General features: G+C 39.6%; 1 protein-coding gene across 1 annotated transcript; it reads right to left on the bottom strand.

Annotated features, from left to right (window-relative positions):
* Positions 1-5277: 5277 nt before the first annotated feature.
* On the bottom strand, positions 5278-7885 carry LOC136259973 (uncharacterized). The gene is made up of 3 exons (XM_066053553.1): positions 7539-7885; positions 5431-7262; positions 5278-5363 (listed from the first exon to the last, which is right to left on the bottom strand). The coding sequence occupies exons 1-3, from the start codon at positions 7883-7885 to the stop codon at positions 5278-5280; spliced, it is 2265 nt and encodes a 754-aa protein (XP_065909625.1).
* Positions 7886-11721: the final 3836 nt, after the last annotated feature.

Genomic DNA, 11721 nt, shown 5'->3' with positions numbered 1-11721 from the left:
GTATAGCTGAAGGGGTAGGTTGCTGGGAAACCAAGGGTGGAACAGTACATGCATGGGATTTCTCAATTGTGTTTTGGGATTATAACAGTGACATTGCGTGCACAGCCCAACAGTGCCAGCTGTTCCATGCTTCATGCAGTAAGGCACATGATCACTAAGATGCCACCCAATTGTCCCATTCTCTTCCTTTTATAATGAACTGTTTGTTTACCTATACTGTCACTGTAATGTTATACCTATGATTACTAAGACTCTAGAACTACCAACTGTAATAGCTATATGCCACTATAACAACAGACTACAGGTTAAAATTTTGGCTGTACATATGCAGGCCCGTAGGCAGGGGATTCTTCATTCTTGAAAAAAGATGTGCAATTTCATTAAAAATTGCACAAATTTAGTATAGAAGTCCAACATTTCAAGTTAGTAGCGAAGTCCAACCTAAAAGTTTGTATAAATTCTGAAATCCCCCCTAGACACCCCAGACCCTCAGCACCTGACGTAAACCTTCATCACACCACACAAAAGGTCCACTTTTTCATCTAAAGAACCTACCCAGACCCTGGCTACAGCCTTGCATGTGCGTGTGGCCACTGCTGGATTGCAAACTTCTAATCTGTGATAGTGATCATTATTTGACTTAAAACGACAGTACTGTGCAAGTTTGGAGGCAGTAACTGCCCTGGAGCTGCTGACCATCTGAAGGTGCCGTCTAAAATCTAAACTGTAACATAAAGATCTCGGTGTAATTGGTCAACACATCATAGTATCATCTCTGCAAAAGAACCTTTAACACTATCTGTGTTGGTGCTAAGAAACAACTATACATTGCACTAGTCTGATCTCAACTTCTGTAACTGTAGAGATCACAACTAATAAAAGATATCACCATGATAGAATGCATACAATGTAGATTCATGTGTCCACGTCATCACTGCTCTAGGCGGGAACCAATCCCTTTAATTAGTTGTAATTGTTAATTTGCAGTAGTAGTAGTAGTAGTAGTAGTAGTAGTAGTAGTAGTAGTAGTAGTAGTTAGTTAATCTATGTATGTATGTAATATATAGTAACTATTGTAATCAGTAGTTTTTTTGTTTTTTTATTATTAATGCTTGCTGAGGGTCTGTAGGACACCTGGTCCTACAGCCTGCTCAAAGACTTTAGCTACTTAAGGTGTGTTTGAAAAGTTGGAGAAAGGAGAAAAAATCCATGACTGGACCTAGGTAGCCTCGAACCTGCAGCCATCCGATTTACGCTCAAACACTTACAGGAGTCTACCAGGTGGTCAGGATGTTTTCTCCTTGTTATTTTCATGTAACTATATCCGTATGTAGGTGCACTCAGTTATTAAGTTATTAAGACCATCATCAGATGAGAAGGTGAGAGTATATAAGACATAAATGAGCATGTGAAGTCCTCACACAGCATGTGACCTCTAAAAGACTTACAATTGTAGGGATATAGTGGGCATGGAAAGGGATTAAGAAAAAAAAATGGTGGGTGAAACTATTTAGCTACAAAATAATATTTAAGTAGTTAGTCTGGACTAACTGTCCCCAATTCCTGCTAAAGAACATTCTTTCAGAAGCACAAACTGAAACTCTTGCCAAGTCATTTAAAAGGCTTTTTACAGTGGCTGTAGAAAGCAATTCATCTGCACAGGGGCAGGGGGGGGGGCAGAGGAGGCAACTGCCCCCCCACTTTCAACAGTGGAGGGGCAGTGCCCCCTCACCTTTTCCAATGCCCAGTTGCCAAAGTAAAGCAATTAACTATTGTAGTCATTAGCCGACTTAATTTACTGGGATTTGTGCTAAAGGTTGGAGTACTGCATGAATCAGTGCTGGGAGTGCACAAGATCGATATACTCTAATAGAGCAGTCACCTAACTACTCTAATAGAACATTCAGCGGAATCATAAGTTGATCCTGCTGTACAATTAATTCAATATGTCTTCATTAACACATATATCTATAGGTAATCGAGAACATGAGTCGATCTGAAATGCCTTCAATTATTGATGTATCTAATTGTACAGTATCTTAATGATAGTCATTGCCATAATATTAGGAATATCCTATTCAAGTACACATGTACCACTGAAAATGCTCTCAGATTCAATCTTGAAACATTCAAATATAAAATGTTCCAGTGGGAGCATGCCCCCAGACCCCCTAGTATTGACATGTTTATATATTTTATTACTGTGCAAGACCTGCTTTACATGCTAGTGTGCTTTGCGCACTAAGATACAGTTAATGACACTTTGTAACTTACAGCCACCCCACCTGACTTGCCCCCCACTTTTGAGTACTGTTCTCCACCCCTAGATCTACATACCTCAATGAAAACTGAGTCTAGTTTGATTGCTGGAAATGACCCATGGATTCTTAATAGTTGAGTAACAATGCCAATCTCAGAGCAGCTGATATTTGCAAATATTCTGTGGGTTTATTCTGCTGCTGGTTACCGAGGCTGATTTAAGGTGATGTTCTGAGTCAAGAGAACATGTCATGATCACATGTAGCAAGTTCCAAGATTCCCATTGTGGAGTCTGGAGGCAATGCTGCTTCTGTAATGGCAACAATTCCATCATCACAGGATTGGGCAGAGTTTGCCTCTCTGCCCACTGTTTGAGTGTTTATTGTTTATTATTGATTAATTAAAAAAAAAAAAGGATACATGTTGTCCACAGGCCAGTAATGCAGGGCTTCATAATAGTCTCGTGTGACAGACTGCATAGCTATAGATTTATAACCCCAGGTAGAGGTTGAACTGTGCACGTGACTGAATCTGGCGCACGTGGCTGAATTTGATGACGACAGCAGCTGAATGTGAGTGCGTCGTGCAGTACTGGTGTCGTGGCAGCTCGCGTGGCAGTTTTTAACGAGCTATGCTAATATATATTTGAAATATAACCATATCTTTCAATGATTATATATGAAGGAGTAGTAGCGCCGGATATACCAGCTCCAATGCAAAGAAGGACGGCACTGCCGGCCTCAGACGGTGCAGACGAGAAGAAATGGACTACCGAGCAGGTTGCCGTACCGGCCGGGTACAGTAGCATTCAGTTCAACAACTGTAAGTACACTCAGTGCATTTTATGATGATTGCGTAGCCTGTGACTACAGCACTCCCTCCACCGGCGTATGGAGACGTTGTTGGCTCACTCCACCTACAATCAGAATTCGTGCAAGGCGAAATACATCCTATGTAAGGCATCAGTGAATGTTGTTATTTCAGCCGGCAACATAGCATGTAGTCGTAGAGTAGCAATCTATGGGTTAATTACCATGGACTCGGGGACTAAGAAAAGATTTGTAGCTACACTGAGTCTATAAAGTTAGCACAGACTATCTAGTTTAATAGCTTAATTTTCAGGCCAGAGATCGAGCTCTAATAGTGTACTAGGGGCTGATTGGCTCACCACAACCATGCATGCCTAGGCTGGCCCGCCGGCTTAGTCTTTATGTCACTAGCCTATATCAACCCCATTTGCTATAGCTACTGAACTGATGCTGTCGCAAGGGGGTGTCACGTTGGCTTACGCTGTAGGTAGATCTGCGACCACAGTCAAAGTCTTGACCGGGGAAAATTTCACCTTGACCCTTGACTTGCAGCATTTATCGTCTTTGACCTGTGACTTGAGCATTTCTTGTCGAACTTTTGACCTACACTTATTTCTCTATTTTCCTATACGCACCTGCGCTTGTAACCTAGTATAATATTTTCTTAGTGCGTGCTACCAGCAGCTGGGAGAGAAAAATCATTATAATTACGGCGAAATGCCTGTTGGAGCTTTAAAACATCTTCTTAGAGATCCTTACCTCTTGTGAGTTACGTATAATCCCGTAAACTTGATAATAGCTACGTATAGTTTTCGATTGTGGGTTTCGAACCTTCCGTATCGTCTTGACCCACTGTAAGAGCTATTTAGTGGCCTTGACCGTTGACTTAGAGTTTGACCGCGGTCGCAGATCTACCTACAGCAAGAGCCTGAGTGACACCCCCTTGCTGACGTCAACACTGTACAGTTATTTCAGCATATTTAGATTATGTCATTAATTTTGAGGGATTGCCGGGTTAATTTTGTACAGCAACAGAGAGCTAAAAAACAGCACCTTGTCCCAACACTGCAAAAAGTTGGTGACGGAAATAACTAGACTCTTCCAAAATAATTCAGTTGATACAAACCATTACTTAATTTACCTGTAACCGGCCCGGCAACACTGAGGAAATAGCTAAACATTTTATTTTATTTATTTATAAGGCTTTTCAGCATGGGTACAACTACATACAGATACAGTGGTTATACATTCATGAAAACAATATTAGTCAATGCTGAGGGTCCACTAGCAACCTGTGCTAGTGGCCTGAGTATGTTACAAAAATTAATTACTTAACTACAGTAAGTTACTTATTTATTTAATTATAAATCAATTAGTATGTAACTACAAGAGATCAAAGTTCATGACAAGATGGTTGCTGACACAGTTACCACACGGACAGAGATAGTGATATTTGTGTGGGTCAGTAGAATTGAAGTTTGTGATAAAATGATTCCAGAGAAAAGATTTGATGCGTCTTTTGATGGTTCTATAGGCAAACTTATATCAATGATTGGTAGGGAATTCCAAAGGCGACAGATTCGGTTGAAATAAAAATGACGCTCTTTATTAGTAAAGGATATGTTGTGGTGTAGCTTGACTGAATTGGATCTTGTAGTACTATGGGAGAATGAAATGTAGAGGTTGATATTGAAGCTTGGAGTGGGATGTTTCAGAGAGTTGACAAAAAAGATTATGTCTGATATTTCAAAGATGTGCATTAATGGAAGCAAATTGAGTTTTGTCAGCTGTGTTTTGTAGTCTGAGGAGAAGTCTTGTAAAATATATTTAGTTGCCCTACGTTGATGTTGTTCAATTTTGGAGATGTCTTTTAAGAGATGAGGTCGCCACACTGGTGCACAGTATAGGAGCTGCGATCTTACTAAGGATATATATAGTTTGAGCGTAACCGAAGGCACAATGGTTTTACAAAAGGTTCTACGTACAAGTCCCAGAGTCTTATAGGCTTTCTTTAGAATGTAGTCATGATGCTCGTTCCAATTGAGATTGTCACTAATCAGGACACCTAGGTCTTTATGCAAATGGGAAGTGTTTATAGGATTGCCATTGATGTTATAAGTGGATGTAAATTTACATTTAAACGACAGATGGGTACTTTTAGAGGAATGAAATGACAAAAGAGATGTTGTGCTCCAATTTGATAAGCAGTTTAAATCATGTTGTAAGAGCTGCATGTCGCTTGGTACTTTGATATGTTTAAAGCATTTTGTATCATCTGCAAAAAGAAAGATTTTACTGTAAGTGATGGCACAGGAGATATCATTCATGTAAATAATGAATAATAAAGGACCAAGTATACTACCTTGAGGTACTCCTGATTCAACAGGGAGAAGATTGGAATTACAGCCATTAATTGATACAAATTGAGACCTATTAGTAACATATGCCAGAAACCATGACCAGAGTTCACCGCCAATATCGAACATACGAAGTTTGTGAAGTAGATGTGAATGAGAAATAGTATCAAAAGCCTTGGTGATATCCAGGTAAATGATATCCAGCTGATGACGAGAGGTAAAAATGTCAGATAAAACTAAAAGGAGTTGTTGTACTGATGAATGATTCTGAATAAATCCAAACTGGGCAGGATTTATTCTGCTAGTAACATGTCCAATAATTTTATCGTGCAGTATTCGTTCCAACACTTTAGAAGTATTACTGAGTAAGGATATCGGTCGGTAGTTGTTGATATGGGTAGGGTCACCAGATTTAAACACAGGAATTATTTTGTGAACTTTCCATTCACAAGGAAGATAACCAAATTTTAATGTCAGATTGAAAAGATAGTGAAGAGGTTTATAGAGGACCGAAGCACACTTGGAAAGTAGAATGGGTGGGATGCCGTCTGGGCCCATGGCCTTGAATGTGTCTAAGCTTACCAATGCTTCATAGACATCAGCTTCAGTGATTGTAATATGACAGAGTGATACAGGACAATAGGAGTTAAAAGAAGGCGGTAAATCAGTGGAAGTGTTATTAAAAATTGAGTAAAAGTAATTGTTGAAAGCATTGGCTTTATCATTATCACAGTCGAATGTCGTAGAATTGGGATACATAGTGGAGGGGATAGATTTGGATTTTGTAAACCCTCTGATATATTTGTAAATTTTGGGATTGTCAGATGTAGTGACTAAATTGGATTCATATGTCATTTTAGCATTGCTGATCTTTGCTTGAAGCAGGTTTTGGGAGGTTTCCAGCTTATTTTTATTGTATTCAGTAGAGTTGTTGTTAAATTTACGTCTAAGTGAGTGTAGACAGTTGATGTGGTGTCTAATGTCAGAATTGAACCAAACGGGCTGACTATTAGGTTTAATTGTAGTTATGGGAATAAAATGTGGTAGAGCATCTTTAATGGTGTTGCTAAGGTATGACCACACAAATTCAATATCTTCAGACATGAGACAAGGTGTGAAATCAGAGTTATATAAAAAGTAACACAGGTCATTGTAGTTACCTTTAGAGTAATTTAGAAATGGTGTAGCCCTTTGGTCACTGTCATTGTTCAATGATGAATGATAGTCAAAGGTTATGACAAAATGGTCTGATGGGATAGGTAAAGGAGGATCACAGTGTATTCTTAGATTCAAAATATTGTCAGGAGCATTGGTTAGGACTAGGTCAAGTATGTTACCAGCTATATGAGTAGGTTCATCTATCATTTGAACAAGGTTAAGGTCAAATACAACGTCACAGAAATTCGATGAAAAGGGGGATTGACCACATAGGGAATCCCAGTTGATATCTCCTAGATTGAAATCTCCCAGTAGAATTAAATGGCCAGTAAGATCCCTGAGGGTGTTAATGTAGTTCAGAAATTCTTGGCAATAATCGACCGATGAATCAGGAGGAATATATCCTAAGCAATACACAGTTGGTAAAGTAGATCCAATACTGATAGTTAGCATCTCTAGGTTGGTAGGGGATTGTAACACTTGATATGGTTTAGAAGATTTAACAGCAAACATTACTCCACCACCAAGAGTTTTGCGATCTTTCCGAATGATTGTATAGTTGTTAGGTAAAATTTCATTATCAAATATTTTTTCAGATAGCCAAGTCTCAGTTACTGCGATAATATCAGGAGAATTAGAGTATACATAGTTCTGAAACAAATCCATTTTATTGACTATACTACGAGTGTTCATTAAACATACATGATCTAGTCACTTGGGCTGGCTACTGGTAGCGGATGGGGGATCAGGAGATGCCAAGGTTATTAATGGTGTTTGTTGGTCCATAAGTTGTGAGGCAGCGACAGGTTGGTCTGTAGGGGCTTGAGGTAGACTGGTGGGACAGGTCTGAAAGACAGAGTTTTTGACTTGGCCTTATAATTGGTTATTCACAAAGATGCTGTTATTACGTATCCTGATGATACTTCGACTGTACCCTTTCTATAACAATTCCCACCTTTCCTTCAGCAAGACTGCCTCCCTTGTCCTTTCCTCCGGAGACAGGTCAGGTTTTATAAAAACCGGAGTTGATAAGGATCTCTTGTTGGCTAGGACTTGGTTGACGTGAATAACACTACGGAATTTGACAAGAATAGGCCTTGGTCTTGGCGGTTGTACTTTGAATTTTCCAAGTCGATAGCAGTCCACAATGGTCCCAGGGTCAGGAGTAACACCCAGTCCACTGAAGATCGATGACACAGAGTCAAAATCTTTTTGGAGACGAGCCGGTCTGATTGTATTAGTAGGACATTCTTCAATTCCATATACCACAACATTAAATATACGGTCATTTGATGAGTTCATATAGACCTTATTCATTTAGAACAGTAAGCGCCCTCTGATGTCACGCGAAGCCATAAAAGGCTCCATATTTGCCATGGTGATGGTCTTTTGGACGCCATTTTGAGTTCTAAAACTGGGCGAGCACAACGGTTGCTATCATGTTGCCATAGTTATGGTACTGCAAATGGCAAATTTGGCAGAGAATTGTGATGTTACTGTGGTTTTGGTACTGCAAATGGCGAATATTGGCGGACAACTCCTTCGCAATGGATTGTAAGCGCTATGAAATTAATTCAGTGAATAAGGTCTATTGGAGGTTGAAGCCAAGGGCCTGCTACTGGCTGCAGATACTATGGCTCCCTTGTCAGTGTCGACTGATTTGCCAGCAGAAGTGCTGACGTTTTTGATAAAAGCAATTGTTTCTGCTAGGTCTTTTTCAAGCTTTGCACTACGAGTAGCAAGGTTATCGACCTTTGAAGAAAGGTCGGAAACTTCAGGTTGATCACAGGGACCAATTTTAGAAGCTAGCAGCTGTTTGAAACGCACATTGCACTTGTTGGTTTTACACAAGTAGATAATGTTATCATTGTTGACTGATAAGATTTCATTGAGAGACTTGAAATGGCTTTTTGAGATACCTTCACAAGTTGCGTGTACCCATGAGTAACATAGGTCACACTGTATTGCTTCGCTGTTTTTTCCCGTACTAGTACAACGTTTATTACAACATGCACACATATCAACGGTCTTTCTTAGGGCCTGAGCCCTTAGAGTATCAGGGGAGACGTTATCATCAGGTTTCTTTCGCTTCACACTATTCCTGTCAGTAGTTGGCGGCTTGCTCATGTTGACCTTTGTCACTAAACGTTCGATAGAGGCGACTCTGTTGATGCACCCTTCGTATTAGAGGTGTCTCGTCGATATAAATAATCACAGCAACGCAAATCCCGGGTCTTAACTCTTCTTTGCTCAGAGAGGAAGACCCTAGCCAATCTTCGCGTCACGGGGATATCACCTAGATTCCCTACAATGGTATCCACATTGCTGTATATGTTTCACACACGATGAGTCCCAATATGTAATTTTCATTGCCAATGTTGGCTCCTCCACTCATTGGCCTGCTCCATTGCCCCTATAACTCATTATCATCAATGCTCCATAGTTAATGGACAGTGCACTTATCAAATATAGTTATATAGGGTTCCTGCTGTGACAGAGGAAGAAGCAAGAGATACACTCATCAAGTATGTGTCTACCAAATGGTGCTACAGTTCCAGAGCTGCTAGGGAGCTTGTCTTTACCAATATCACACCATCAACAGCCTTGCTTGTGAGCCGGTTGTCCACTGTAATACAAATCTCAATAGAATTGTTGTATCTAGTATCAGCTGGAGACCTTCACTGAGGGACGACAAGCATCTTGGGCACACAAGCCATTTTATAGTGGTTAGTAATGTCATGCAGCTCCAGCAGTACATGTGTAATTGTTGTACTGTAAGGAAGAATTTTGCAAGCTAGTAGGGACCATTACATGCAATAAAAAGTACTTAGAAAGGATATCATCACCTGAAGTGCAGATTTAATCCCATGTTGATTATTTATATAGGGATTAAATTTGCACCTCTAGTGATGATCTCTCGATCTTGTTTACTCACTTTTTATTGTAATAGTCTACTAGCTTGCAACACTCTTAATTTCCCTTGCATTTGTTTGTTAACTTTTTGTATCATAATTCATCATTTGTGAACTTCTAGTTATAATACCACATCAAAGAAAAGTATGCATAAGGCTACAATTGGATGACAATTTAGGGTGATTACTAATAAGCACAGTGTCAGATTTCCTTAGTTTAATTTTCTCATGTAAGTGGTTTGTGCAAGTTTGCACTGCATGAAAGAAATTTTATAAAGCCATTTGTAATATGTAAATCTCATTTTTACATGATCACGATTTTTCTAGAAAATAAATTCGGGGAGGGGGGGGGGGGGGGGGGGCAATCCGAGTTTTTCAGAAATTGAGGGGGGGAGAACTTAAATTAGGCTAAATTTGTTTTATTGTAGCTAGCTAGCCATCGACTAAATTTTATGATTTCAAATCAATTTATCATTGTTTCATCATTGGGCTGGTTGAGGCAGAGTTCAGGGGGGGAAAATTATTTTCAGGGGGGAAAATGCCCCCTTTGCCCCCCCCCCCCTCCCCCCTAGAAAAATTCCTGTCACTTTAGTGTGACTACCTCATAACAACAAGCAAGGGCGTACCGAGGGGGGGTTTCCAGTTACACACTACACTACTTGAAGCATTAAGAAATTGAAACTTCAGGTTTCCAGAATCTGGAATCTATCATGGAACAGGACACATTTATCTTAGTTAAAGAATAGTTTCTGACATGATAGCAATACTTATGGCTTATGATTTTAGTGAAAAGATCAAGATACTCTAATAAAAAGCAGCCAGGCAATATAAACTACTCTAATATAACAGTCACTTAGCTGTAGTGGAAACCCCTTTTCAAAATTCCTGCGCATGCACACCCCTGACAAGGGACAATGTTTATGGTAAATGTATAGTCTCTGTATGAGTGCATGCATGGAACAGATGGCAAAGCATATTAAAACAAATATAGATGTGTCACCAGATGTAATGACAAATTGCACAATATGCAAACACCATTGAATAGCTATACTATGCATGGTTTTAAGCATGAGGCTGGATATGAGAGCCACCAGTTTTGGGTGCTATGACAAGTTTTTAAAGAAATTATTATTTATTGAGACTTTACAGCACAAGTGCTGAAGGTCTGTAGGATTCCTAGTCCTACAGCCTGTTTAAAGAAAGTATGTTTGAAAAGGTGGAGAAAATTTAAATGGCAATTTCTGGCCTTCTTTTAAAATTGTGTTTAACTTTAGTCCAAGGTAGAGTTAATGAATAGAAAGCTATTACCTGTTATTGGTGAGTGGTCGATAATTAATAATACAGAAATGTATATGTGTGGTGGATTACACATGTTGGTGGTCAATAATCCGTGCTGTATGTGATCTCAGTCTAACACGCATAGCTTATGAACACAGTGGGTTACAAACTTCATGTGTAACATCACTTATTGGTTAGCCTAAAGCCAGGCATAGGCAATGGTGAAAATTGGGAGTTACTACAAGGTTCCCATAGAGACTTATTACTCTGAGAACGAAACCTCGTTGATAATTCATTGCTCTACTGGTTTCCCACCACATTAGGTTCAAATTGTGATTGTCAGGGTCATTTTAGCCAAGTTTAGTGTGATAACAAGTGAATCTAGCCTTTTCCTGTGTCAACAAAGCTGTTATTTCACTGACCAAGTAGTTGTTTGTAGAGAGCAGAAAGGGTGGTGATTAAGTTCACACGTGATCGCATCTTCACAAAAGTCCAGTTCACAACCATAAACATTTGATTACAGATCTGTAAGGCTAGTAGTAGTATTCTCCTTCTTCACAGTCACAAAAATACACTGCACTTCGCCTTGCAACAGACAAGTGTGTGTTATCATGGATCTATTCATGTCCACTCTTTCAACAACAGAGTGCCTACAGAAGTGCAACATTATGCCTAGAACAGCCCAATGAACAGTTATGCATTTTGAGAAAATCACAAATACTTACCGTACATTATATGGTCGATAATACATGCTGACGGCTCATGCTACAAGGATGGGTATGGTTGACCACAAAATGTTTTGTGAGTTGATTTTGCTACATTAAATATAGCAGCCAATAATAAGGAGTCCACATAAGGGGTGCATGGAGGTGACAGGATTGGCACCACCTAGGCATCAAAATGAATGGGGACAATGATTGAAGACTGGCGAAATTATAGTGTGCACCC

This window comes from Dysidea avara, chromosome 7, assembly GCF_963678975.1.
Source record: "Dysidea avara chromosome 7, odDysAvar1.4, whole genome shotgun sequence".
Taxonomy (NCBI): Eukaryota; Metazoa; Porifera; class Demospongiae; order Dictyoceratida; family Dysideidae; genus Dysidea; species Dysidea avara.
The sequence above is the reverse complement of the archived record's forward strand: the minus strand, read 5'-3'. Positions and strand labels throughout refer to the sequence as shown.